Genomic DNA, 26,837 nt, shown 5'->3' with positions numbered 1-26,837 from the left:
CCGAAAGAGGGAAAAAATAGCCATCCTTTAGAGGCCATATCGGCCCAATTTAAAGAGCCTAAAGGCCAATACACTCGGAATTCGAGATCTTGTTCTCGCTCAATTCGAACCTAAGGGTTCGACTATTCCGAGCCCAAATAAAAACTGACTTGACTATGGCTCGAGGACTCATCATTATTCGACACAAACCTTAAGGGGTCTATGCTACAAGTTCGAACCTTATTCGAACTCGACTGTGGTAACTTAGATGAAGCCACCCAAAACCAAAATCTCGAATGCACCATTCAAAGCATAAAATTGTGCTAAAGTTTTACAAGGCACAAAACATGTTTGAAGATAAAAATTGTGAAGGCATTCAAAAGAAGATTTTCTTTATATATAGATGAAGAAGGATAAGTACAAGAGACTGACAAAGGTCTTACAAAAATAAAAAAAGAAACAAAGTCCTAACTATGGTCGGGGTCGACCTCTTCATCGGGGGTAGCTTCTCCTTCGGGCCCCTTGCCATTGTCAGATCCACCTCGACTGCCTTCATCATCATCATCTTCATTATCAGAGGAGGCAAGCAGCATGGCATCAGCTTCAAGCGCCTTAGCTTGGGCTATCTCCTCAGAGAGGTCAAAACCTCGAGCGTGGATTTCTTTGAGGGTCTCCCTTCGGGATTCGCACTTTGCCAAGTCATTTCTCAATCGCTCTCGATCGGAAGTGTCCCTTAGCTGCGTTTGAGCAGCCTCGGCATCGGCCAGGTATATGGCTATGGACTTGTCAGTCAAGACCTTCGTCTTCTCGACCTCCGCCTTGGCCTCAGCGAGCTCAGCTTCAAGCTCCTCGATTCTTTTGGCCTAGGCAGAGCTTTTCTCTTTGGTGCTCCGAAGTTGAACCTCGGCCAATGATAGTTTGGCCGATGTAGCCTCTTGTTTCGCAGCGAGGTGGTCCATATTCTCTTTCCACCAATCACAATCAGATGTGACTTGATCGACTTCCCCCCGAAGCAGCTCGATCCTTTCAACCTTTTGCTGTAACTGAGATATTGAAGTATTAGCCTCCACAGTTTGGTGGAGTCCGTACATTTTCAAAAGGATAGTTACCTGCTCGTCTAGCTCGGCCTCTTCCATACGAGCCTTGGCCAAATCCACTCGAAGGTCCTTTAGTGATTCATCCTTTTGGCCGCATAGAAGATTTAAAGCATTCCTCTCCTCCGGGGTTCTCTGGAGCTCGGCTTCACACTGGCTCAGGTCGACTCGTGACTTAGTAAAGGCCTATTCATAAAGAAAAATACAAGTCAGACTTAAAGAAAGAAGAGTAAGAAAAGGAATTGCAGCAACTAATGCTTACCCGAGATAGGAGACGTTGGGCCTCTTCTAAGAGAATGGAAGCATCGTTGAGGTCGGAGGCATCATCGACCCCAGTGAAGAAATCCCGAAAGGGATCCCCTACACCAGAGACTCTGCCTATGTCGGGGGTCTTCATGTCCTGAGCCTCTCTTATTGTCTCCTCAAAGTAAGTTGGGAGAGAAGACGAATGACCTGCGTTCATGGCCCCAAGCAAGTTGCTCGGGGCGCTCTAATTAGCCCTCGGGGTTTCAGAACCGGCCCCATCCGGTATGTTTGCGGATGGTCGAGAAATGATCTCAACCTCAGGCGATTCAGGGTCATCACCCGAACCTTTTTTGAAAGCCTCCTCATCATGAGGCTTGTTTTCAGCAGCCGCCTCCGGCTCTGAAGGTTTGGCGGCCTCGATGGACTTCCTGGGTCGAGCCACTAGTGCCGAGGCATCGTCCTCTTCTTCTTCTTCTTCTTCTTTATCTCTCAGGCTTCGGACCGAGTCCACCTGAGAGACATAACCTTCCTCCCGACGCTTCGAGGTTTGGGTTTGGGGTCCTCGGACAGCCAGGCTCCCTTCCTTTTCTTGTCTTTCCCCAACTTCGGAACCGAGGACTTGTCCTCTTCCTCGCCGCTCGGGGGCCTCAATATTGCATCTTTGGTCAGGCCTGCACGAAAGAAGCTTAGTAATAAATAAAGGTACAGAAAGTATTTCCAAATATAAGGAAGAAGATCTTTACCATGGTTCTTTGTCTCCCATCTGCCCTTTGCCAAATCACTCCATGCGCGCTCGGCATGGGAGGAAGTCGAGGCTAACTTTCGAACCCAGTCTTCAAGGTCGGGGACCGCAAGAGGCATCCATGCAACGGCTGCATAGTAAATGAGAACTTTATATAAAGAAAAAGCAGGTACAAAGAATAATGGGTAATACATTACTTATGATTGGGGTTCCACTCCTCGGGGAATGTCATTTTCTCCTTCGGGATGATGTCGCAAGTTCTTACCTGGATGAACCGGCTCATCCAACCCCAATCCTTGTCCTCGTCGATGCTCACGAATAAGGCTTTTGTTGCTCGGTGTTGGAGCTTGATCAGTCCTCGGTAAAGTCGAGGTCGGTACAACTGTATGAGGTGGCTAAGGGTGAACTTCATCCCCCCGGCCTTGCTGGAGAAGAAGCGCAGCATAATCACAATGCGCCAGAATAAGAGGTGAACTTGGCCGAGGGTGACCCTGTATCTTTTGCAAAAATCGACGATCACTGGGTCGAGGGGACCCAATGTGAAGGGGTACGTATAAACACTTAAAAACCAATCCACATGAGTAGCAATGCTCTCTTCAGGAGCAGGGATTTGTACCAAGACCTCGGGACCCCAGTTACAGTCCCTCTTCATGGCATCGAGGTGGCTCGTCGTTATGGAACACATGTACCTCGAGACATGCTCACATCGGCCTGGGACCGATGAAGGGTTCTCGATCTTGAAATCGGATTTTAAAATGCATGGGCCAGGAACGTACTCATGAGGAAGCGGTTCCACCGGTGTTTTGTCACCGGCCGGCCGGGAAGAAGAGGAAGAAGCTTTCTCCTTTTGTGGGACGGTTTTTGAGGCTTTCGCCATTAATTCAGGTCAAGAAGAGAGAAAGAAGGTGAAACTAGGTGTTTTCGGTGCTAATAAGGTTGGCTCAACAGGCGGTAAAAAAGATGAGATAGAGAGAGTTAAAGGACTTAGAAGTTTGATGAAAGAAAAAGTAAAGTTTTGATTCAACAAAGGAGTCTATATTTATAGATTCACGACGACTGTTAGGTGGTGCTAGTGGCCGACCACCCGCTGATAGGCATTAATGATTTGGGGAACTGTACCGACGAGACATTTTGGTCACCTCTGTCGCTTACGTCATAAGGATGACGTCATGATCAAGGTCTCCAGAAAATCGAGGCTCAAATCGTTTCTTATTATTTTATTCTAAGAAACGTGGGAACTATCTGTATACGGTAGATATCGGGGCTATCCTATTTTCTTCGTAGATCGAAAGAAGGATGTCACGTTAAAAGGCTAGGACATCGAGTCCGGAACCGAGATTACTTTCCAGATCGACGTTGACATCGATAATCGAGGTCAGAAAAGGGCATACTCGAAATGACGCTCGTACAGCTCAATAACGAAAAGGGCGAGATATCCGCGACGGGTCGAGTATCGTGGCGTGAATTTCGGAATGGATTGATCTTCAGCGGTTAATCAGTTGTCTATATGATTTTCTACTATAATTAGAAGTGTACCTTATCTATAACTCCTCTACTATATAAAAAGGAATCTCATTCATTTGTAAGGATCATCATTATTCACTGATAAGAATCTATACATCCGTCTCTCTCTTTACTTCACTTACTGTTCGTCATTGTTGCTCCATTCTTTATTGTTCTTACTGTCATACCTCGAGACCATCTCGAATCGAGGTCGAGGCAATGGTTGCATACTGGTTTGATTTATCTTATTATCTAATTTATCTATTTAACTCTTTATTTATCAATTAGTATTGCATTAAATCACATTCCTTAAGATCACAATATAAGTTTAATTGTTACTCGATTTTTAGGGTAAACAACTTTCTTAAGCCGAGTAAGCAACTGAATTTTCAAGACTGGTCTTCTAAAGATAATTCTCCTCCTCAATCTTCATATATGACATATAAATGAGTGTATAGATTGTGATTTGGAGTATGAACAATGGTTTGGTTGAAGTACTGTATGAACCCTAGCTAGAAATGATCTTGGTTATGATGATTTTTTAGGAAGAAAGAAGATGAATAGTGATCGGTAGACACAAGTTGTATTGTTTTGAGTCTTTAATGATTAGAATAAACTCAACAACTCGAATAATGAACAAATTAGAGATGAAAACCAATAATTTGACCAAGGTGGACGAATTGGGATTTTAATAACCTTAAGCCTAAGTATTAAGTACATGAATGAAATTAAATAGGTTAATTATGAGTTGTTATTATAATATATAGTTTGACTACCGGGTTGTATTTGAGCATATATTAGATATGTTGCATGTTTTGAGGATGTTGGTGCGTCGAAGATGAAATTGGACCGGATCGAGGTAAGTCTAGCGCTTCTTGAGTAATTTTTTTCTTGTTTAGTAATAATACGTGAAATAGTTTGTAAATATGAATATGTGCGAGTTTCATCATGTGTTATAAGTTATGATGCATATGAAGTGTTATTTAATTTTAATAATGATTATTCAGATAAAAACCTTATTTCAATACTTGTTAATGAAATGGCACTAGAGGTGAAAGTTTATGAGGCTATATAAACATGAAATGTGATTTGAAAGGATGATTTTCACTTCTGTAATAATAACAAAATATTTTTAAAAGTGTTGCTTGGATGCTTGGATGATGTGATGTGTTTTATCGGCATTCATAACTTAAAAGCTAAATGTGTAAAATAACACCTGGTTTGAAAGGAAATAAGATTGATCTCATGAATTAAAAGGCTAATACTTGTTGATAAATTGAAACTACATGCTACATATTTTTAAATGTGAAAAAGGCTCGATACTTACCAAATGTTGAAAATAGATATTGCGAGGCCTGTAGGTGTTGTGTTATTCTATTTTGAGGGTTACAAATTTTTTGGGAGTTGCTACCGTGATTGGCTTCAGATATATTTTGATGTTACTATAAAATTACACGTGTCGTTGTATGCGTAAGACCTACCTTATTGTTTGAAACTACGACGTAGTGCCCCCATGAGAGAGTACTTTTGTGTTATATTAATAACATGGTTGAGTCGATTCGTATGACACTATAAAGTGATGACCCTAAAGTAGAGTATACAATACTTATCGCTAGGTAATAACCTAGTTGAATTTCTTGTATCTGTAATGATATAATATACTCCCGGTGAAAGGTAAAAGAGAATTTTTCTATGTTTAAGTCTAAGAAACTAAACTGATTTCAATGGCTCAATTCCATTGAAATGGCTTTGTGATTTGAATTAAAGTCATGGATTGATACAAATGTTTTAAGAATGTATATCATGATTTATACTACACTTAAATTTTTATTTCTAATAATAAAGAACATGACTGATAAATATTTACTGCTTTATATCAACTATTGGTTGTATTATTTTTGCAAAGTCTTATTCCAGGAACTTGAGTTAGAGAAAGTTTATGATACTTATTAAGTACTATGACGATGTACTCAGTCCTTGCGGGCCCCTCTCTAGAGTCCCGCTCTACTTTACGTATTTCAAGATGAGGTGTGGCTTATGGTGCTAGATGTAACCGACCCCGACCGCTCAATATCCTGTCATTACTGTCTCGTGCATGAAGGGTGTAGTATGGCCCGTATTTGAATTGGGGGCAAACTGGTCCAAATACTACTATCATAAAAAAAGTTGTTGTACAGGATTGGACTAACAGTGGTGTTCAAAATTCAGCAAGCATTCGTTGTACATAATGTTGTGAATCCAGCAAGCATTATATTCGTGATTCGTTATACATTAACGTTGTGTTTCTGAAATAGCATCTACATATCAATTATCTTTCTCAAGGACGCTGAGTTTACAACATCTTAATAGTCATTTTCAGGTTGAACATGCTTTTATGAGGCAAGAGGTAATTCTTGCATATATTAACAGCCAAGAAGCTGCAAAATTTCCGGGTGACTTTCAGTTTTTGTGTTATTTAGACGTCATCAGTTTTAGGAATAAATCGAGTAGGATCTGAAGTATACTATGTAGTTCTTTCTTTTGCCAGATTCAACAGCAACAACGAAACAACTAGGATTCATCCCAAACAAATTGTGGTCGGTTATGAATCCTCATTATCCATGTGGGATATCTTTGTACATTCATCTCTATTATGCAGAGAAGCAAAATATTTGCTGCTAAGATGCCTCCATAACATATGAAATTGCAAATTTATAAGATTTAAGTTATATGCTCCGTTTAAATAATATTTTACCATTAATATAATTTAACTTGTTATAGCAAGTTACTTGCCATTTGTTGTGTAAGTAATCAATCAATGGGTTATTAAATTGAGTTATTTACATGAAATTATTTTTGAAGTTACATGATTGTATAATTTAACCTACTATAGCAGGTTTAAATTCATTCTCCTTGTAATCAAAGAAAAGGAGGTAGAAGATGGATTAAAAAGAAACAAAATATCTTTGACACACGAGAAGCAAGATGGAGACTATCTTAAACAACAAAAGTAGCTCTATCTTTGCAAGGCAACAATTAGAACTAATGCAAACCGCTATTATCCTTATATACAGAAAACTAAGAACCAAAAATGCAAGCCACTGAATGTGTAATATACAGAGTATATTACTATTAGAGCTCACAAAGAAGTTGCTGGTGAATGTGAATCTCGCCGAAGTGGACTAGAGCAAAGCCTCTATCAGATCATTTACAATAAGCTTACATTGAAGTTAACATGGTGAACTTAATAAGCATGGCGTGCCATTCAAGCAGCATTTCTTGTTGTGGCTTCCGCACTTAGAAACCAAAGAAGTTCTTCTTTTTCTTCTTCTTCTCAATGTAGGCTAAGAGCTCCTCTTGACGAGCAAGGGCTTTCTCAAGTGCCTGCCAATAAAAATATGACAAGTGGATAAATTAATTGTCCTTCCAATTCTCTAATATTATGTGAAACTACTGAATTGATTGATAATACCATCTTGGTTGCACAAAGCTCTTGTTCCAATTTATCAACATGACTCATGACATTGTTGAGCATTTCCTCTTTCTCAGGTGGTAAGGCACTAGGCTTGTTGCTAAGAGTAATGACCTTCTCCTCGAGCTCTCCCATCCGTTTCATCATGCTAAAGTACTCATTATTCGAGATGGCAGGTCCATTCAACCGATATTCTTGAGCTTGTGGTTTAACCATGTCAACGCCCTTTAGGGAACCTGACAAGAGGGTCGAATCCGTAAGCTTTCTTGGCATATTGCGTGTCATTCGGACCATTGTCACGACCCCCATCACGAATGTCATCACTCCAGTGAAAAGGTGGTTGCTAAATCCTTCAGGTGACTTAGAAATATCGTGCATTGGTAAGAAATCTGAAGCTGAAAACAGGGCAAGTAAAAGCTAATACTACAAATGAACCAGGATATTGAAAGCAAAAGCATCTTGTCAATTGAACTAGTAAAACATCTGATGTACAATAAGAGAATAACTCTGTACCTTTTGCAATGGCATAGTTGTCGGCTTTTGTAGCTTTAGGCATAGTTGAATCAATTACTTTGTCCACCACAGGGATGCACTTATCAGAATCATATGCACTAGGGAGGTTTTTCTTTACTTCAACCTACAAATACATTTCCATTTTACTCTATTTGGGACATACTGATAGTCTGATAGAACAAAGAAAATCCGGAGAAGTAGAACTGTTGTTGAAAGGTAGGATGAAAATGCTGGTGTTACAATATGAGGAATAACCATCAAACATATTAGAGAAGTTTTGAAGACAGAAAAGTACTCTATTTCTGTGACAATTGTTTCCCCAGAATATCCAAAAGAAGCAAGTGCATTGGATTGTTCTTATTTCTCTCAAACATCTTTGATACAGATGTTAGCGAAGCTTAAGTTCGTTTCATGAAAATTGAAGTATAAAATTTGGTGCATTCTAATATGTGATGGATGAAGAAGAACCTTACTTCCTCATGGACAGTGGAGAGCTGCATATGAGATACATGATCCCTTTGGACTTTGGAAGAGGCAGTTCTCATTTTAATGGAATTGCTCTTCTTTGCTTCCTGCAACATCTAGGACAGTTATTGCTGATTCGATATATATTTAACAACTTCACTACTTTATGAAGAATAAAAATCACTGAGAAAGTAACAAAGATGGAAAACCAGGCACCTTCGGAATGGCATTGCCATCCTCGGAAATTGTTTTCTCATCAACTGCTGGACTGGCACTTTTCTTTGAGCATTTATGCATGCCACTGTGAACCATCTGGCATCAAATTAATCACATCTTAGGTGTGTCAATGGAAAAAGGTAATTCAGAAATATTACATGGTTTAAAGGTATTGAACACTAAAACTTGGAAACTACAGAGATGAAATTAACCTTCATTATTTCTGGATCATTCCACGGGCCTTTATCAGAAACCATACATCCTCCTTTTTCAGCACAAGTACATGTACCACCTAAGAATTCTGGAAGTTCACTGAGACAAGGTAGTGGCAAACAAGTCGTTTTAGGCTCTATTAAATAGATAATGTCGTTCTCTCATATTATTTTTGGACTAAAATCAAAGTCACATATCCTCGGGACATTTAGCTGGAGGTATGGTGAGGAAAGCGGAAGAGAATATTTAAATTCACCTGTATTTACCTGGCATCAATTATTTCAAGCAATTTGCTCTGGTACTTGTTACCAAGAACCTAAAAGAAAAAAGCCACGAATTTATTATTCCAATGAAAACAACAGTGGCAGTCCATTTAGGATGCGAAGATGACTGTGGGCTTACGTTGATCTTTGCAGTCGTCTTTGGGTCAAGGAATGACTTGACAGAGTTCCACAAAAGCCTGAATCCAGAACCAGCATTGATGATATACATACGACACAAGCTCTAAGCAGTGAATCAAATATTCAAATAAGCGACAGGAACGTGAAATAATTTCTAGAAATAAACTAATGGCCAGCAAGAAGCAAGTACCTCAGGATAATTGTTACCATCAATCCCTTGGATGCATTGAAGGAGGTCCCTTGCTGATTTGTTGAAATTCTTAAGTCCCTGAGGCATGATATATGTAAATTTAGTTAGTGATAGTTCTAAACTGCCACTGGACTAAATACACATTTCTTTTTTTGCACCTTTACTTCTTACAAAGAAATCATTGGAAACAAACAATTGCAGCAATCACATTCTAAGGCAAAGCAGACGGATATTCTCACTTTATTTTAAAAGCGTTATTAGCTCAACATACCACTCCTTGTACATCCAAAATAGTTGTGCTTGTATCAATATGCTTTTTGGCTGCAATGGAGCAAGCTGGCAATTTGTCATTGAAAGTCCTCTCGAACTCTTGCACGTGGTACTTGAGATAACGGTCCATTGTTGTGACTTGCAAGAGCTTGGTAGAATCTACTTGACCAATTCTTTCGATATATACTGGTCTTCCATCTTTGTCAACTCCGTGATGCCCTTGAGGATAGTACTTGACGACCTCCTCTTTTTCCTTGAACTCAAAGTCCTACGAAAGATGTTACAAAAAGTGAATTAGACCTTAAATCTTTAGAATTACTTTTTTTCCTGTCAAACCTGATATGGTGTTTTAAAAAGTACCTCCATGATAGTGTCTGCACCAAATTCCTTCCTCCAATTAAGCATATCAGACCACATCTGCTTTGCTTTCTCTAATTCAAATTTTCTGGCCTTCAAAAACCTGTATCATCATTCAAAATGTAGAAACACAAATACTTGTCATCAAGCATTGTACTAGGAAAAATCACTAAGCATCAAGAAATTAACCCTGATTATAGAAGGAAAAGACTTTTGTTACCTCAGCATCATATGATAATCATCATGTTTAGCAGGAAGTAATTCCTCCAGGATAAGTGCTTGACGGAAGGCATCAACTGCCTTTGATTCCTCAGCGTCATGTTCATCCTCGAAGACAACAGACATGACTCTACTGTTTCTCCGGCCAGTTTTTTTAAGAGACTGTCTGAATTTGTTGGAGGCATTAAGTGCCTTTTTCTTGAATGACCCAAGCCTTGGCTTCCTCTCCTCCTCAGTGTTTTCAATATCAATATTTTCCATACCTGTAAAAAGTAATTAGACAAGGTTGTCTAGGACGTCCTTCAAATGATAAAAAGACGCAGAGGCGATTGTGTTTTTCATAGGACTTTTCGTGACTCGTGTCCTTCCCACATTTATTATCACTTCCGGTAGCAGCAGGGGCAATTACCATGTTACTAATCGATCAATACTTTAATACAACATATTTCGACCCCCCTGGAGGGGGTCTTATAGCAAAGATGTTGGTGATTTGATATATTCTAAAACCAAGTTATAAATTTTCATCAATTCTAGAGTAAGTTTTAAACTATAGCTTCATGTAAATATTCTGGATCAACAACATTTAGAGTTAATAAATAGGGAGATTTCAGCCTCTGATTCATGTTTTATTAGGGGGAAATAGAACTTACTTGGCCTGACTGGTCGTTCAAGAGGTCCTGACATTTTGCCACTCATGATTGCAGGTCAATAAAATTTGTGACAATTTATAGAATTTACTCTCTTGCTGAATGCCTACACCTATTAAAACAAACAGAGAGAACAAATTTCAAAGCACCAACAGAAACAATACTTGATATTTCAAACAAAGATTTCATGAATATTCAATAACAATTGAAATTCATCGAAATGAAAGCTAAGAGCAATAAAAGGGAAACAAACACAATAAATTCAAGACAATGCGGTCATATATCATGAAACTTTACATCATGAAATGCAAGAAATCGCAAATTTCAATTGAAAAGATAAACATCAAAAGTCCATAACACCAACACATAAAAGAAATGCCAGGGCATGCAATAATTAAATCAATCAAATACACCTCTATCTCAAACTAGTTTTGGTCGGTAATATAGATCCTCCACATATTTTGCTCTATTCGAGCCTATTTCATTTTAATATTGTCAGGTATTACATTACTATGAAAATGTATAATAATTTAACAACCTACCGTAACTTTTCTCCTTTATCGAGACGTAGAACTAACTATGCGGAGCTCACATAGGTGGTGGAGTTTTGGGTAAGCAAGAATTGATAGGGTGAAAAACAAAAGAAAAGTGTAGTAATTTACCAGTGACAATAAAAATGGCAGGGACAATAAGAAAATATGGAGAAGTTTTCTCTTAAATTACCTAATTAACTACTATGCTCGAAACAAACGGGGGTCCTTATAACTAAGTGAATGGACAAGCTGTAAAATTTGAATAGGAATCATATCCACCATTAGTAATCGGATTTGGAGTGATAAGGAAATTACTGGCCCTCTGTTCTTGGACGCAACTACCAAACCGTGTCTCATGCATATAACTAACATTTCTAGTACATTTATTGTTTGTTTTTCCAGTTATAAATAAATGCCATTGCACTTTTACTCTATGTACATTCTAAACGCTAGCTGTATTGTAAATAGAATTCACTACTACATTTTAAATTTTCCTGTAATTACGGTTATATTTTTAGCTTCGCCTATTCTTTACATAGTATTATACTGGTCAAGCATTAAAATGTGCTTTTTGGCACACGCGAGATTATTACGCAAGAATTTGCTCTCTTTGTTGGGGTTCATACTTCAGAATATGAGAGTAAAATTATTCCATTTTTTTTTTGTTTTAATTAAGGCATCAGTTCTATTTTAGACTTAAAGTAAACTTACATTTAAAACTTTATAAAAACATAAAATATGTCTGATCATATATTATAAAGATACAAAATTATCAATAATTAAGGGACCAAAAGATTGCTTAGACGTTAGCACTAATCATCATCATATCATACTGTATACAATAAATTATGTCGAGAAAATAAAATCAAGCCGAAAAATATTGCAACAATCGTAGTATTTTATTTTAAATATTTGAGTGTTACAATCACTATGAATCCTCTGATTCTTCTTTTCAATAGTAAATAAATTCAAGGGCCTTTGAGCTTGATCTTGAATCTATATTTGTTTCCACGAAAGATGATCTCAAATTCAACTAGCACGAACTTTGATTTGAACTCGTACTCCTTGAATCTTGACTTGTTATTCGTTCTTGAGCTTGAACTTGATTTGTTCTTAGTTCTTGAGCTTGAACTTGATTTTTTGAACTTGAACTTGATTGCTTGAAGCTTGAAACTTGTAGAGAAATTTATGGCCTTTGATCCACGAGCTCTCTCTTGCTTCTTGTTATAACTTCTGATGTCTTTTCTGAGTTATGAAGACCCTATTTATAGTTGTGGGATGGAAGAGTTATGATAAGAACAAACTCTTTCCGACCAATCAAATTGAAATGTGACAAGGCCGCATTTAATTGACCAGAACATGTCACTTGCACACGTGGCGCTGTTTCATTGGCCCTTTAATTTGACTTGGCATGCCTTGTCATTTTGACACGTGACACGATCCTATTGGAGCTTCCACTTGACTTGGCGTGCCACGTCATTTCACGTGTGGCACCAAACTGGGCCTCTAGGAAGATGATATCTTGGGCCTAATGAAATGGGCTCATTATTTGTAGCCCAACTAAATGGGCTACCCCAATGAATTTGAATTTATTTATTTAATCCATATATATTGAATTATGTAATTAATTCAATTATATTAGCCCAATAAATTTTATTTGGACTAAAATATCTTTAATTTAAAATATAATCCAAATTATTTTATAGATTTAAATCCAATAAATTTTGCATGCCTACAAATGCCCCTACTTCAAGGCTAATTTCGAGGTAGATATACTAAACTTGGAGGACTAGGCTTGAAGTAATGGTAAATACGTCCTTTTGTTGTACTCCAACATATCTCATATACGTAAGTGATTCTACAGTAACTTAGCTCCAAAACTTTTTCAATTGACTTATCTCTTTAGCAATATGACTTCCCACATCGTCAAATAACGAACCACTCCTGCTTCTCAAATCTATATAAACCCATGTGCTCGTACTTATTGAGCATCATTTCGTAGTATTTGCAAGCCATATTGAGTCTAGTTTTGCGGACTCGGAAACATTGACGCGAAGGTAATTTCATTCTTCTTTTTTTGTGCTTTCTTCTTTGTTGTCTTTTTTTTTGTAGGTCAAACAAGAAGGGTGTATTCTTGTTTAACGAGATGATCCATGCATGAAGAAGGCAATCTTGGGGTGTGAGGGGATGAGTACTCATCCTTGCCTGAATATCGGAGAGATTACTCTCAATGTGGCTCGACTATCGGAGAGATTACTCTTAATGTGCCCCGACTATCGGAGACATTACTCTCAATATGGTCCGACTATCGGAGATATTACTCTCAATGTGCCCCGACTATCGGAGAGATTATTCTCAATGTGACCCGACTATCGGAGAGATTACTCTCAATGTGACCCGACTATCGGAGAGATTACTCTCAATGTGCCTCGACTATCGGAGAGATTACTCTCAAAATGACCCGACTATCGGAGAGATTACTCTCAATATGGCCTGACTATCGGAGAGATTACTCTCAAAATGACCCGACTATCGGAGAGGTTACTCTCAATGTGGCCCGACTATCGGAGGCCATTTTACCCATTTAGACCTTTGTGCCCATTCTAATATTCTTTTTTTAATTATTTCATTCAACTTTTTGATACTATATTTGGAGCCTAAAATCAAATATGCGCAAGTAACTTACTATAACAAGTTAAATTATATTAATGGTAAAATATTATTTAAACGGAGCATATAACTTAAATCTTATAAATTTGCAATTTCATATGTTATGGAGGCATCTTAGCAGCAAATATTTTGCTTCTCTGCCTAATAGAGATGAATGTACAAAGATATCCCACATGGATAATGAGGATTCATAACCGACCACAATTTGTTTGGGATGAATCCTAGTTGTTTAGTTGTTGCTGTTGAATCTGGCAAAAGAAAGAACTACATAGTATACTTCAGATCCTACTCGATTTATTCCTAAAACTGATGACGTCTAAATAACACAAAAACTGAAAGTCACCCGGAAATTTTGCAGCTTTTTGGCTGTTAATATATGCAAGAATTACCTCTTGCCTCATAAAAGCATGTTCAACCTGAAAATGACTATTAAGATGTTGTAAACTCAGCGTCCTTGAGAAAGATAATTGATATGTAGATGCTATTTCAGAAACACAACGTTAATGTATAACGAATCACGAATATAATGCTTGCTGGATTCACAACATTATGTACAACGAATGCTTGCTGAATTTTGAACACGACTGTTAGTCCAATCCTGTACAACAACTTTTTTTATGATAGTAGTATTTGGACCAGTTTGCCCCCAATTCAAATACGGGCCATACTACACCCTTCATGCACGAGACAGTAATGACAGGATATTGAGCGGTCGGGGTCGGTTACATCTAGCACCATAAGCCACACCTCATCTTGAAATACGTAAAGTAGAGCGGGACTCTAGAGAGGGGCCCGCAAGGACTGAGTACATCGTCATAGTACTTAATAAGTATCATAAACTTTCACTAACTCAAGTTCCTGGAATAAGACTTTGCAAAAATAATACAACCAATAGTTGATATAAAGCAGTAAATATTTATCAGTCATGTTCTTTATTATTAGAAATAAAAATTTAAGTGTAGTATAAATCATGATATACATTCTTAAAACATTTGTATCAATCCATGACTTTAATTCAAATCACAAAGCCATTTCAATGGAATTGAGCCATTGAAATCAGTTTAGTTTCTTAGACTTAAACATAGAAAAATTCTCTTTTACCTTTCACCGGGAGTATATTATATCATTACAGATACAAGAAATTCAACTAGGTTATTACCTAGCGATAAGTATTGTATACTCTACTTTAGGGTCATCACTTTATAGTGTCATACGAATCGACTCAACTTTAGTTTGGAATGAAACTAAACCAAAACATTTTTGCTACTAGTAATAATGGAATTAGAATAACAGTTTGCTATGCCTTCACTAACCAGATTGCTGCACTTTGATGACTTTTTTTTTTATTTGCAACTTGAAGAGATGACAAATTTCAGAGACAATACCTCACCTTCCTCCAAACTTAGATATCTCGTAATCGAGACTGAAAATAGCATAGAACAAACCAAGCTCTTGGTTCACACCGCACAAGCTGGCCGGTATGCAGCCTCATGGCCTTCTTTGAGGAACTCCCTTCATGTAGAAAACTGGACCTTGGAGCACAAGTCTACTTCTAATCCATTGTCCAAGATGTGGTCTCTCCAAGCACCAATCCATCGCCATGTAAACATTGCTAGCACCCTTCCAAACTTAGGGCGTCGCATAATTCAAGGCGAAGTACGTTGGGGAAACACAACAACAATCAAGGGCAAGTATCGTCATATTCCAGGATATTGGGAATGGACTGAAGATGTACTTAGTGAAAGCCAACAAACCCTGAGTACAGCAAAGATTTATGATGCTGTCTATGCCTCACTTTTCACTTATGATCGAAACTCGAATATTTTGCAAGCATTTTGTGAGGCTTGGTACCCCAAGACGAACACGCTTCTTACATCCGCTGGGGAACTATCTATCTCCTTTTGGAACTTACATATCCGTGGAGGTCTGCCCATTGCGGGTTCTCCGTACGAAAAAGTGGTACCTGAGACAAGAGAACTCATCGGTTTGGATGAATAATAGATGAGATTTATTCCTCGATCTTGTGAGTATTTACTTGCTGCTTTCCATCACCTTAAGGAAGGTACGAATGCTAACCAAAAGGTCTCCTTCAGCAAGTGGATAAACTTTTGGTATAAAAAACCTTTAATATATAAACCTGCCCCATTGTGAAAGGAAAAGAAATCTGCGCGCCTAAAGTCGACACATAATCCTAACGGAGTTATTCCCGAGACAACTAGGTGGTCGAGTGATCAAGAAGCTATATTTTCCAAGCTTAGGGTGAGGTCTGACAAGAAAGATGAAACATATATAGCAGCATTCTTATCAATTTGGCTATGTGCCTTTGTATTTCCCAAGGCAGAAAACTTCATTAGTCCCGAGACTTTTAAGATGGCAAGCGGGCGAAAGATTAACCTTGCGGTCCTAGTTTTAGCGAGTATCATGGTTTGAATAAGATTTCATGTTCTTCCCAACTTGATCAGGTCAAAGTTTGTTTTCCCATCCATTATGTTTACGGCTGGCTTGCACATTACTTCAAAACCCATTATCCACTTGCTAAGGTCCGTCTGTCCCTTTGATGGTGGCATACTCAGGAGAGGGAGCTGCGAGGTACTTTGATGAAAAGGATGCAAGAAAACACATCCACAATGGGGAAGATATAGTTTGGACACCAATAATGTTAACCAATTCTCGTCCTTGTTATTATGTGGATAACGATACCCCTCAAGAGTTGGAGTCAAATTACTTCATGAGCTTATGTTTTAATTACCTCCCTTTGAGGTATGGTAACTCATTCATCATAGAGCCATATAGCCCGCATCGGTTTGGTCGTCAATTTAGGTTTTACCAGAACGTCCCCGATTTTTTGGAGAATGATATCTGTAACGCCTCTCTAGATGAAGGACTCAGATTTTGGAGGATTTGCACATTGTATCGGTCTATGTCACGTGCGGTTTTATCCCCAATAGGAGATCCTGTGGAGAAGCCTTTCTCCACCAATTATATGTCTTGGTGGGAGAAAGTGCATGGGGAGTGTCTCGAGAATAATTTACAAGATTTGGTAGACAATGTTGGGCTAAAGTCTACTACTCCTTTAGGAGGTGAAGATCAAGGTGTTGGAAAGAAGCTCTCAAAAGTCAAAGAGCCACCTACTCCAATCCCAAAAGTAGTTACACAACATAAGAAAATGAAGCTTAAATCCTCAGAGGCAGCTTTGAAAGAGGTGGTATGCACTTCAACATATATAGAGAAATACCCTCCAGTTCTTCCATTTAGCACACAAGTTCCTCAAGATACAAGCCAGAGTACCAATGAAGATCAAAATTGGAAAAGAAAACGGCCTAACCCAATAGAGATCGTAGAGGTTCTAAGTGTTGATAGTCCCTCAAGAACGCATACGACCCGTAACAAGGAGGTAAAAATACAATCACCTTGCCCTTTCTTTTTTTTTTTTTTTTTAATCAAACGAATAGCTTCACTAAAAGAAATTGCCCACTTTATTTGCCTTTTCCTTATGCAGTTAAATGCCATTGGGCATCCGGTGGTATCCCCACATGATAAGCTGCAAGTGAGTAATGAATCTATTGGAGGGCGTACATCTAAAGTGAAGTCGTCTTCAAAGGCATCATCTCTTGGCGAAGCTCTAAAAAGACAAAATCCAAATGGGATAACTCGCATTCCACCAATGACAAATACACCAGTGTCAATTTTTGAATGAAAGAGCATTGTCTTTAATCACAAAAAGGAATTTATCTTGGGACTTTGGGAGGATATTTGCAAGAGACTCTCCAAAACTCGTGCAGAACTGCTATCATCTTATAGGGAGCAAATCACTGAGATTTTCGAGGATACGAAGAAGGCGAACATTTTAGATCTTTCTTCATTAGAGTATTTATTGGATTCTCTTTTCGAGCTTGTTGCCTCATATGACCAAGAGCAATCCAATTTGGCTGATAGGATGAGTCAAGATGAGAAGCGGGAGCTGATTTCTAAAGCTAAGGAGCGTCTTGAATCGTTCAAACTTGAAGGAAGTGAGAAAGTCAAGAAAGTTTCCTCTAGTGAAAAGAAACTGAAGAGAGTTGTGAAGAAGTTGCAGATATTACAACAAGAGAGGGAGAACCTCGAAGGTGTTATAGAAGCGACTCAAAAGGAGGTTGAAGAGATTCAGGCAAACGTTTCAGCTGCCGAGACTGAGGTCTCTTCATATGACAACGTAAATTTGCTGACTGATGAAGACTTGCAATTGCAATTGCTTCATATCAACGGCCATTTCAAGCCCAAGTATTAATGCTTGATACTCAGCATCATTGTTGGAACAGAGTTGTGTCAAGTTGAAGGAGTAGGGCAAGACTTCACCTTGGGAAGTGACAAATACTACGCCAGCACCAGCTCCTCCACAATGCGCAACACCATCAAAGTACATCTTCCATAGAGGTTGAACTTCAACGACCATTGCGTCCTCATCAAGTAGTTTGTCAGTTAGCTCCCAGTCGTCGGTTATCAGATGATCTGCCAAGAAGTCTGCCAATACTTGTCCTTTTACAACCTTTTGAGGGATGTACAAAATCTTGAATTGTTGAAATTAGAGGTACCATCTCGCTAGTCGATCATTAAGAACAGGTTTTGACATCACAAACTTGATGGGATTTGCTTTAGAAACAAGACGGACAACATGAGCTTGAAAGTAGTGCTTCAACTTTTGAATTGAGAAGACTAACGCCAAACACAACTTTTCAATTGGCGAATAATTCAGCTCATTTGGTATCATCATCCTGCTCAAGTAGTAAAGAGAGTTTTCTTTCCCCTCACTATTTTCTTGGGCCAACAGTGCTCCAACAGACCTTTCTTGTGCCGCAATGTATAGTATCAATGGCTTTCCAAGTATAGAAGCTGCTAAAGCTGGAGGCTTCATCAAATAGGTTTTGATACTTTCAAAGGCATTGCTACAAGCTTGGTCCCACTTGAAAGGAACTCCTTTCTTCATGAGGCGACTAAATGGTTGGCACCTCCCAGCTAGGTTCGAGATGAATCTTCTAAGGTATGCTAGCTTTCCTTGCAGACTTTTCAATTCATGAATATCCCGAGGCTCAGGCATTTTCAAAATGGCATCCACTTTGGCTTGATCAATTTTGATCCCTCGATGTCAGACAATGAAACCAAGGAACTTTCCAGAAGTAACTCCAAAGGTACATTTCAACGGATTCATCCTAAGTTGGTACCTTAGGAGAAATTCAAATAACATTCTCAAGTCTTTCAAGTAGTCGCCCTTCTCTCTAGATTTTACCACCAAGTCATCAACATAGCATTCGACATTCTTGTGGAGAATATCGTCGAAAATATTCTGCATAGCCCTTTGGTAAGTAGCACCAGCGTTCTTCAAGCCAAAATGCATTACCTTGTAGCAATAAATACCCTTAGGGTGCGGAATGCAGTAAGCTCTTCATCTTTTGGTGCCATGCGGATTTGGTTATAGCCCAACGAACCGCCCATGAAAGACATTGCCTCATAACCAGTAGTAGCATCAATCATCAGCTCTGGAATAGGAAGCGAGAATTCATCTTTGAGACACCTATTATTGAGATCCCTGAAGTCAACGCATACTCGAATCTGGCCGTTCTTCCTCCTTACAGGGACAATACTTGAAACCCATGTTAGGTATTTAACTTCCCGAATAAATCCAGCTTCAATGAGTTTGTTAACTTCGGTTTCAATCAGGGGAACCAAGTCCAGCCTAAAGCGCCTTTGAGCTTGCTTAACAGGACGAGTGCCATTCTTGATCGCAAGGTGATGGACTGCTACTTTAGGGTCCAAGCCAGGCATCTCTCTGTAGCTCCAAGCAAAGACATCCCTGAACTCCTTGAGTAACTCAATATAAGTGTTCTCTTCATCAACTTCTAATAAAGCACTTAGGTAGGTGGGTTTTGATTCTTCATTGGTGCCAAGGTTAACTTCTTTTAAGGCATACACTGTAGTCTTCACTCCTTATTCAAGTTCAGGTGGAGCATCTTCCGCATCTTCATCTTCTTTAGAGTCCCCATCGTTGAAGGATATGTGATAACACGATGAAACATCATCCAATTTCTCGTCATCCTCCATTAGAGATAAAACACCATGCTCGCTTTGTGCAGTAACATGATACGAAGAACCCACACTTTCTTCGTCTTCATCACATTTTTAAGTGTAGACCATACTGTATGGCTTCACCTTCAGTACTTCATCACATAAAACCATGACTTTTGTTTGTCGCTTCATTCTAAAAGGAACCAAACTTTGGAATTCTTTAGAGATCTTCTGAATTTTGGGCAAAGCGAGCGTTCTTGCATTTCGATAATTTCTCTGGAACTTATTCCCCTTGTTTAATGGACCCAATCTCTCAAATACGAAAGTTCTCAAAGTTGGTTTTCCAAGTTGATCAAAGACAGAAGGCCTATTAGAAGCGGCAAATTCGTCTTCTACAGTGATATGATTGATACTCGCCCTTCTTATGGAGATGCACACTGGTGACAGTTGCTTGTATCCCAAACCTTCATGTGGTTGCCTCGTTGCAGCTTTTGATGGGAGCTTCCCTAACTTTGACGGCTCATTAGGATTGTATCCAGCTTTTGCAAATAGCGTGTAAGCATTACGATCAAAACCTTCATTCGTTCGCTTTGTAGGGAGTGCCACATTCTGCAAACGATTTTGGGCTACAAACCCTGCAAGCGACTTTGAGGACAACTTTACTGCCTCAATCCGTTTTACCGGAAGAGTTAACTCCTTTAGCGTGTTAGTTTGGAGATTAGATGATTCACCCTCTTCTTTCTTCCTTTTAGGGACATATTGGAGCGCAGGACTTACTTTCTCGCCATAAGACGCAATATCCCCTCTATGAGATTTTTTCGCGTTGGGTTGTACCTCCTCAGTAACAGCTTTGGCTTTACCAATAGTCACACCTCAGCTCTTTTAGTTATGGGATTGTCATTCTTGCTTTTCATGCCATCATCAACTTTTAGCTCCTTCACAATGCGGTTCTTCAAGTAGAACTTTGCATCGGCAAAGTGTGACTCTGCCTCGGTGAATGGCTCATCATCAGCAACTATCTTCTTCCTGACTTCGCCCTCATAGTATTTTGAACATTGATGGTAGATAGATGGAACTACTTTATTCTCATGTATACAAGGCCTTCCAAGCAAGACATTGTATAAAGTCTTCACATCGATCACATGCAGCCATGCACTTGATTGCATATGTTCAATGGTGATTCCCAGCCTGATCGCTCCTATGGCTCTTTGCCTCCCTTGGTTGAATCCTTGGATCATCACACTACTTTCTGAGAGTTCGTTCATGGGAATACCAAGTTCTTTCATAGTGCAAGTTGGCAAAATATTCACTGAGGATCCTCTATCAACCAAAATTCGATTTACCCTTTCATCACGCATATAGACAACCAGGTACAATGGGCGGTTATGAGGAGTGTCACCTAGCAGAAGATCGTCATTTGTGAACGTGAATTTTTCCTCACAGGCATTAGCTTTTTGAGGAGCGGACTCGATAAGCTTTTCCGAAGATGGTGCCAACGGCAGATCGTCACTCTTTTCTTTCCCTTCGTCAATATGGCAACAAGAGGCATCAATACCCTCATGGGAAATCTTCGTGCGGAACCAACTTGGTAAAAACTCCTCCAAGGTCACTGGATGTCATGGATTTTGAGGGTGGTGCACCTCCACTTTTGCTTTATTTAAGTGCTTTACTGGATTCCATCTCCTTATTCTTTTCACCACAATTTTCCTTGTTGGTTTATCTACTGATTCTTTTCGTGGCCTCCTTCTGTGGTGCCTACGACGAGTCACCAACATCCAACCTTCATCATCATCAGGTTGATTGACTTCAGCTTTGTCATTTCCCAGTAATTCTTCATATTTACTTTCTTTAAAACCACATAATTCATCCGGACTAAATGAGCCAAAAGTGATAGAGACTTGGTTTGAGCTTGCTTTCTCATCTTCAAGCTCGATCTTCTTTTCTCGAGCCAAGTCCATAACTTTGTCCTTGAAGACAAAGCACTTCTCCAGAGGGTGGCTCACAAGTCAATGGTATTTGCAGTAATTTGGGTCTTTTGTTTTCCCAGCTTCATTTGGTCGCTTCATCTCCGGAAGCTCAATGAGATTTAACTCGAGGAGTTCTTCAAAAATAGCTGGCACATCAGAATCCAGAAATGGGTACTCTTTCTCTTGCATTTCTTTTAGAGTCAACTTTCCACTTGGCTTATCTTGAAACAAAGTGGATTTCATACGCTGCTTCTTGCTCACCTTCATCGTGAACTTCACAGGCGATGTGTTGATATTCATAGCTTCTTTGTTTTCAGATCTTGGTACAAACTTGCTCCATTTTCTAACTTCTTGCTTGTCGTTCCCTTTGCGAGGTTCATAGATGGGCAGCCTTTCATTTCCAGTGGAGGCCATGCTCAATTCCATGCCATGGGCAAGAGTTGCAAGTTCTTCAAATGTGCTAGGCTTGATACCTTGCAAGATGTAGCGCAATACCCAATGCATACCTTGAATGCACATCTCTATGCCAGAGGCTTCACTAAGCCAATCTTTACAGTTGAGGCTTAAATTCCTCCAACGATTGATAAAGTCGATAACTGGTTCACTCTTCCGTTGACGAGTATTTGTGAGTTCCACCATGCTCACAGTGCGCCTTATGCTATAACAGCGATTGAGAAACTCTTGCTCTAGTTGATCCCAGCTATCAATAAATCCCGCCTCGAGGTTTGTATACCAATCAAAAGCATTTCCTTTTAGCGAGCAGACAAACTATTTGATGAGGTAATCTCCATAAGTCCCAGCGTTGTTGCATGTCTCAACAAAGTGAGACACATATTGCTTTGGATTGCCTTTACCATAAAACTGTTGAAACTTTGGAGGTTGATAGCCAACAGGCATCTTCAACATATCGATCCTTGGAGTGTATGGCTTTGCGTATGTAAGGGAAGACTTGGTAGCAACTTCGCACTTGATTTTAATAGTTCCTTCGATGAACTCCTTCACTTGATCAATTGGAATCATCTCTTCAAATGAGACAGGGATAGCCTTATCGGATGAAGCTTGTCTTGGGGGAGAATTATCCTCTGGAACCTCTGGGAGCTTGCCAGGTGCAGGGGTGGATTTTTTTTCCATCAAGATTCCCACCCTATCTGTTAGCTTGTCAATTCTAGCATCTTGATTTTGCATGCACTTGGTCAAGCTAGCGATTGCTTCCGTCAAGTGTTTGTCACCATGGCTTGCATGATTATCGTGGACGATGGAGAGTAGCATGGATTGTCACATAGATTGATCCTCGATTGACTCACACTACATGGTGTAAGTGGGGAGGATCCATCACTTGAAGCATCATCATTCTCCTTCACAGCAGAGTGCTTGGATCCGGAGAGGTCAAGCAGAGCAAGATTCTTCTTGATCTTTTCAGCAACATCGCTTCCTTCTTCGGGTGCATTTGTGGAAGATCTTGCTCCTTTGAGGGTGAAGATCTGAAAACAGGGGTTGATGCGGATGGCACTTGGGGTGCTTGTTGTCCTAACGAGTTTTTTTTGCTCCTCGTAACTGGTCCAAAGCTTCCAAAGGTAACATCGAGGATGCTTTCCATATCACCATAGAACCTTGAATTAGCAGCCTTGGTTGAAGTTGAAGTGGAGTTGATTTTCTTTGAAGCCATTTCAATTTTTCTTGATCTTTTGTGATTGAAAAGTTGAGATGAGAGGCAAAGATTGTCCTATTGGGCGTGCCAGAATTTGTAGAAAATAAATTGCGTCGAGAAAATAAAATCAAGCCGAAAAATATTGTAACAATCGTAGTATTGTATTTCAAATATTTGAGTGTTAAAATCTCTATGAATCCTCTGATTTTTCTTTTTAATATTAAATAAATTCAAGGGTCTTTGAGCTTGATCTTGAATCTATATTTGTTTCCACGAACGATGATCTCGAATTCAACTAGCACGAACTTTTATTTGAACTCGTACTCCTTGAATCTTGACTTGTTCTTCGTTCGTGAGCTTGAACTTGAATTTAATTTCTTGAACTTGATTGCTTGAAGCTTGAAACTTGTAGAGAAATTTGAGGCTTTTGATCCCTATTTATAGTTGTGGGGTGGAAGAGTTATGATAAGAACAAACTCTTTCCGACCAATCAAATTGAAGTGTGACAAGACCGTATTTGATTGGCCAGAACATGTCACTTGCACATGTGGCGCTGTTTCATTGTCCATTTAATTTGACTTGGCATGCCTTGTCATTTTGACACGTGACACGATCCTATTGAAGCTTCCGCTTGACTTGGCGTGCCACGTCATTTCACGTGTGGCACCAAACTGGGCCTCTAGGAAGATTATATCTTGGGCCTAATGAAATGGGCTCATTATTTGTAGTCTAACTAAATGGGCTAGCCCAATGAATTTGAACTTATTTATTTAATCCATATATATTGAATTATGTAATTAATCCAATTATATTAGCCCAATAATTTTATTTGGACTAAAATATCTTTAATTTAAAATATAATCCAAATTATTTTATGGATTTAAATCCAATAAAATTTGTATGCCTACACATACTATACTACAAGTGATAACATATGAAAGTCAAAATCATACTATTCTTAAAGTGATAACATCTGAAAGTCAAAAGTTAATTTACCAATTTACCCATCAAAAGCTAAGTGACGATTTTGCCCTTAAAAAATATTAAAAGAATAAGGTGTCAATTGTAACATCCTCATTATGTTGAACAAATTAATAAATAATTAGATATTCATGTACCACATCCGAAGAGTCCTATTTGGTGTCTCATATTATAGTAACTCCTTTGATGCGTCTCTTATGCTTCATCTTTGACAGCTCAAAAGGTCTTTTTATTCCTTCTTTGTTGATATTTCTTAGAGGAGTCCCAAAAGCTACTCCTCCGAAGATTTGTTCCATTCCATCTAATATTTGTTTTTCCTGACTTTAATTTGGTTTTTTAAACTTTGTTTGTTCTAATTAATATGGCCTTTTTAAACTTGATTTCAATATTTTGAAGTTAATCATCTGAAATATATTATTTTCTTAAGGATTTTACTTATACTTCCTTTAGGTTTGTGGAGGTGTTTGGAGGTTAGCGGCGTTCCGATAGAGTACATTAGGGTGATTAAGGATATGTATGATGATACTAAGACTCGGGTGAGGACTGTAGGTGGTGACTCGGAGCATTTCCCTGTAGTGATGAGGTTGCACCAGGGATCGGCTCTTAGCCCATTTTTATTTGCCTTGGCGATAGATGTACTGTTGCGACACATCCAAGGGGAGGTGCCTTGGTGCATGCTATTTGCCGATGATATAGTGTTGATTGACGAGACGCGAAGCGGAGTTAACGCGAGGTTGGAGGTTTGGAGACAAACCTTGGAGTCTAAAGGTTTCAAACTGAGTAGAACCAAGACAGAATACTTGGAGTACAAATTCAGTGACGGGACCCATGAAGCAGACGTAGAGGTTAAGCTTGATGCTCAAGTTATACCCAAGAGAGCGAGTTTTAGGTATCTCGGGTCTATTATCCAGGGTAATGGTGAGATTGACGAAGATTTCGCACATCGTATCAGAGCGGGGTGGATGAAGTGGAGGCTTGCTTCTGGTATTTTATATGATAAGAATGTGCCACCAAGACTTAAGGGTAAGTTTTATAGAGTGATGGTTCGACCGGCTATGCTGTATGGGGCTGAGTGTTGGCCAGTCAAGAACTCCCAAGTACAGAAGATGAAAGTAGCAGAGATGAGGATGTTGAGATGGATGTGTGGGTGTACCAGAAGAGATAGGATTAAGAATAAAGCTATCCGGGACAGAGTGGGAGTAGCCTCCGTAGAGGACAAGATGTGGGAGTCAAGGCTGAGATGGTTCAGACATGTTAAGAGAAGAAGCATTGATGCTCCTGTCAGGAGGTGTGAGAGGTTGGCCATGGAGAGTTAGAGAAGAGGTCGAGGTAGACCTAAGAAGTACTGGGGAGAGGTGATTAGACAGAACATGGGTCTGCTTTAGTTCACTGAGGACATGACCCTTGATAGGAAGGTGTGAAAGTCGAGGATTAAGGTAGACGGTTAGTGGGTAGTTTTTAGTTGTTCACCGATAGTCTTAGTAGCATGCATGTCTATTCATATTCTTAGATTTTTATTACGTTATGTGGTTTTGTTCGCCTCAGGTATTGTATTCCCTATTGCTATTATTTGGTACTACTTATCCTTTATCCCTCCCTTTTTCTTTTCTCTTCTTGCTTTCTTCCTTGCTTGCCTTCCTCTTCTTCTTCTTACCCTTCCTGAGCCGAGGGTCTATTGAAAACATCCTCTCTACCTGCATAAGGTAGGGATAAGTTTTGCGTACAGACTACCCTCCCCAAACCCCACTTGTTGGAATCATACTGGGTTTGTTATTGTTGTTGTTGTTGTTCCTTTAGGTTTGTATAGATTCTCTCTGGAGAGCAGTCTTTATTGATGGGTTTTCTGAATTTCATAATTTTTTAAAGGGAAAAGGGCAAATATACCCCTCTAATTTCATATATTGTCTATATTTAACCTCTATTATACTATCGGGCCAAATATACTCATACCGTTATACTATCGGACCAAATTTACCCCTACTATCAGCAAACTTTTAAAAATACCCCTTGATCTGTTAAGTAATCCAAAATCTCCCAAATTATTTTTATTTAAATCACTTTTTGTTCTTCTTGCTCCATGTTTTTCAAAAATATACTATTGATGTGAATGCTAAAGTTACTAGACTATACAAATTATTCATAATTTTTTTAATTACCAATGCATCTATTTCTCTTTTTGTAAAAAATAAAATTGATTTAGAATTTTATTTATTTTTCAATCATATACATACCGTAAAATTTAATGGGTCTATTTATTGTGTATTATATACAGTTGATCATCATGTATGTAATGTATGCCTAGTTAGTATAGTGTTCGATCGACTAACCTAAGAGTGCATAATGTGTAAATATTTAATTAAAGCAAAGTTGAATTAGACAATGTAAAGTCTCCGAGGAACTTCAACTTCAATCACTAGTACTTGCAAAGTCTCCATACATTTGGTGCAACGAATTCATTAAAATTGGGATGTTGTAAATACTTTTAGAATTTAG

At 38.9% G+C, this 26,837-nt stretch overlaps 2 protein-coding genes across 6 annotated transcripts; both read right to left on the bottom strand.

Moving 5' to 3' along the window:
- Nucleotides 1–446: 446 nt before the first annotated feature.
- On the bottom strand, nucleotides 447–2,938 carry LOC138907604 (uncharacterized). Its single transcript, XM_070198206.1, has 4 exons — nucleotides 2,751–2,938; nucleotides 1,636–1,990; nucleotides 1,089–1,259; nucleotides 447–842 (listed from the first exon to the last, which is right to left on the bottom strand). The coding sequence occupies exons 1-4, from the start codon at nucleotides 2,936–2,938 to the stop codon at nucleotides 447–449; spliced, it is 1,110 nt and encodes a 369-aa protein (XP_070054307.1).
- Nucleotides 2,939–6,488: 3,550 nt separating this feature from the next.
- LOC104091464 (phosphatidylinositol/phosphatidylcholine transfer protein SFH12-like) lies at nucleotides 6,489–11,229 on the bottom strand. Of its 5 annotated transcripts, none has more exons than XM_009596810.4 (15): nucleotides 11,169–11,229; nucleotides 10,589–10,618; nucleotides 10,510–10,545; nucleotides 9,861–10,122; nucleotides 9,644–9,743; nucleotides 9,285–9,551; nucleotides 9,014–9,091; nucleotides 8,825–8,926; nucleotides 8,689–8,738; nucleotides 8,422–8,521; nucleotides 8,210–8,305; nucleotides 8,002–8,100; nucleotides 7,529–7,652; nucleotides 7,016–7,410; nucleotides 6,489–6,927 (listed from the first exon to the last, which is right to left on the bottom strand). In XM_009596810.4, exons 3-15 carry the CDS (start codon nucleotides 10,541–10,543, stop codon nucleotides 6,841–6,843), a joined length of 1,794 nt encoding a protein of 597 aa, XP_009595105.1. In that variant the 5' UTR covers nucleotides 10,544–10,545; nucleotides 10,589–10,618; nucleotides 11,169–11,229; the 3' UTR covers nucleotides 6,489–6,840. The 5 variants fall into 5 exon arrangements, with proteins under 5 accessions (XP_009595105.1, XP_009595104.1, XP_009595106.1 ...); XM_009596809.4 differs by having other exon boundaries at nucleotides 11,049–11,203; XM_009596811.4 differs by having other exon boundaries at nucleotides 7,016–7,251; nucleotides 10,510–10,618; nucleotides 11,049–11,204.
- Between the last annotated feature and the right edge of the window lie 15,608 nt (nucleotides 11,230–26,837).

The sequence above is a fragment of the Nicotiana tomentosiformis genome, chromosome 3 (assembly GCF_000390325.3).
Source record: "Nicotiana tomentosiformis chromosome 3, ASM39032v3, whole genome shotgun sequence".
Taxonomy (NCBI): Eukaryota; Viridiplantae; Streptophyta; class Magnoliopsida; order Solanales; family Solanaceae; genus Nicotiana; species Nicotiana tomentosiformis.
The sequence above is the reverse complement of the archived record's forward strand: the minus strand, read 5'-3'. Positions and strand labels throughout refer to the sequence as shown.

Bases quoted from the DNA above. Each gene is read 5' to 3' on its own strand.
- LOC138907604 (XM_070198206.1), bottom strand. From the start codon at position 2,938: ATGGCGAAAGCCTCAAAAACCGTCCCACAAAAGGAGAAAGCTTCTTCC. The intron at 1,991-2,750 runs GTACATGTGTTC...TCTTTCGTGCAG, and splicing joins CGATGTGAGCATGTCTCGAG to GCCTGACCAAAGATGCAATA. The intron at 1,260-1,635 runs GTTGAGATCATT...CTTTATGAATAG, and splicing joins ATGACCCTGAATCGCCTGAG to GCCTTTACTAAGTCACGAGT.
- LOC104091464 (XM_009596806.4), bottom strand. From the start codon at position 10,555: ATGAGTGGCAAAATGTCAGGACCTCTTGAACGACCAGTCAGGCCAA. The intron at 9,092-9,284 runs GTATGTTGAGCT...ATCATGCCTCAG, and splicing joins TTTTGGATGTACAAGGAGTG to GGACTTAAGAATTTCAACAA. The intron at 7,411-7,528 runs GTACAGAGTTAT...CCCTGTTTTCAG, and splicing joins CAACTATGCCATTGCAAAAG to CTTCAGATTTCTTACCAATG.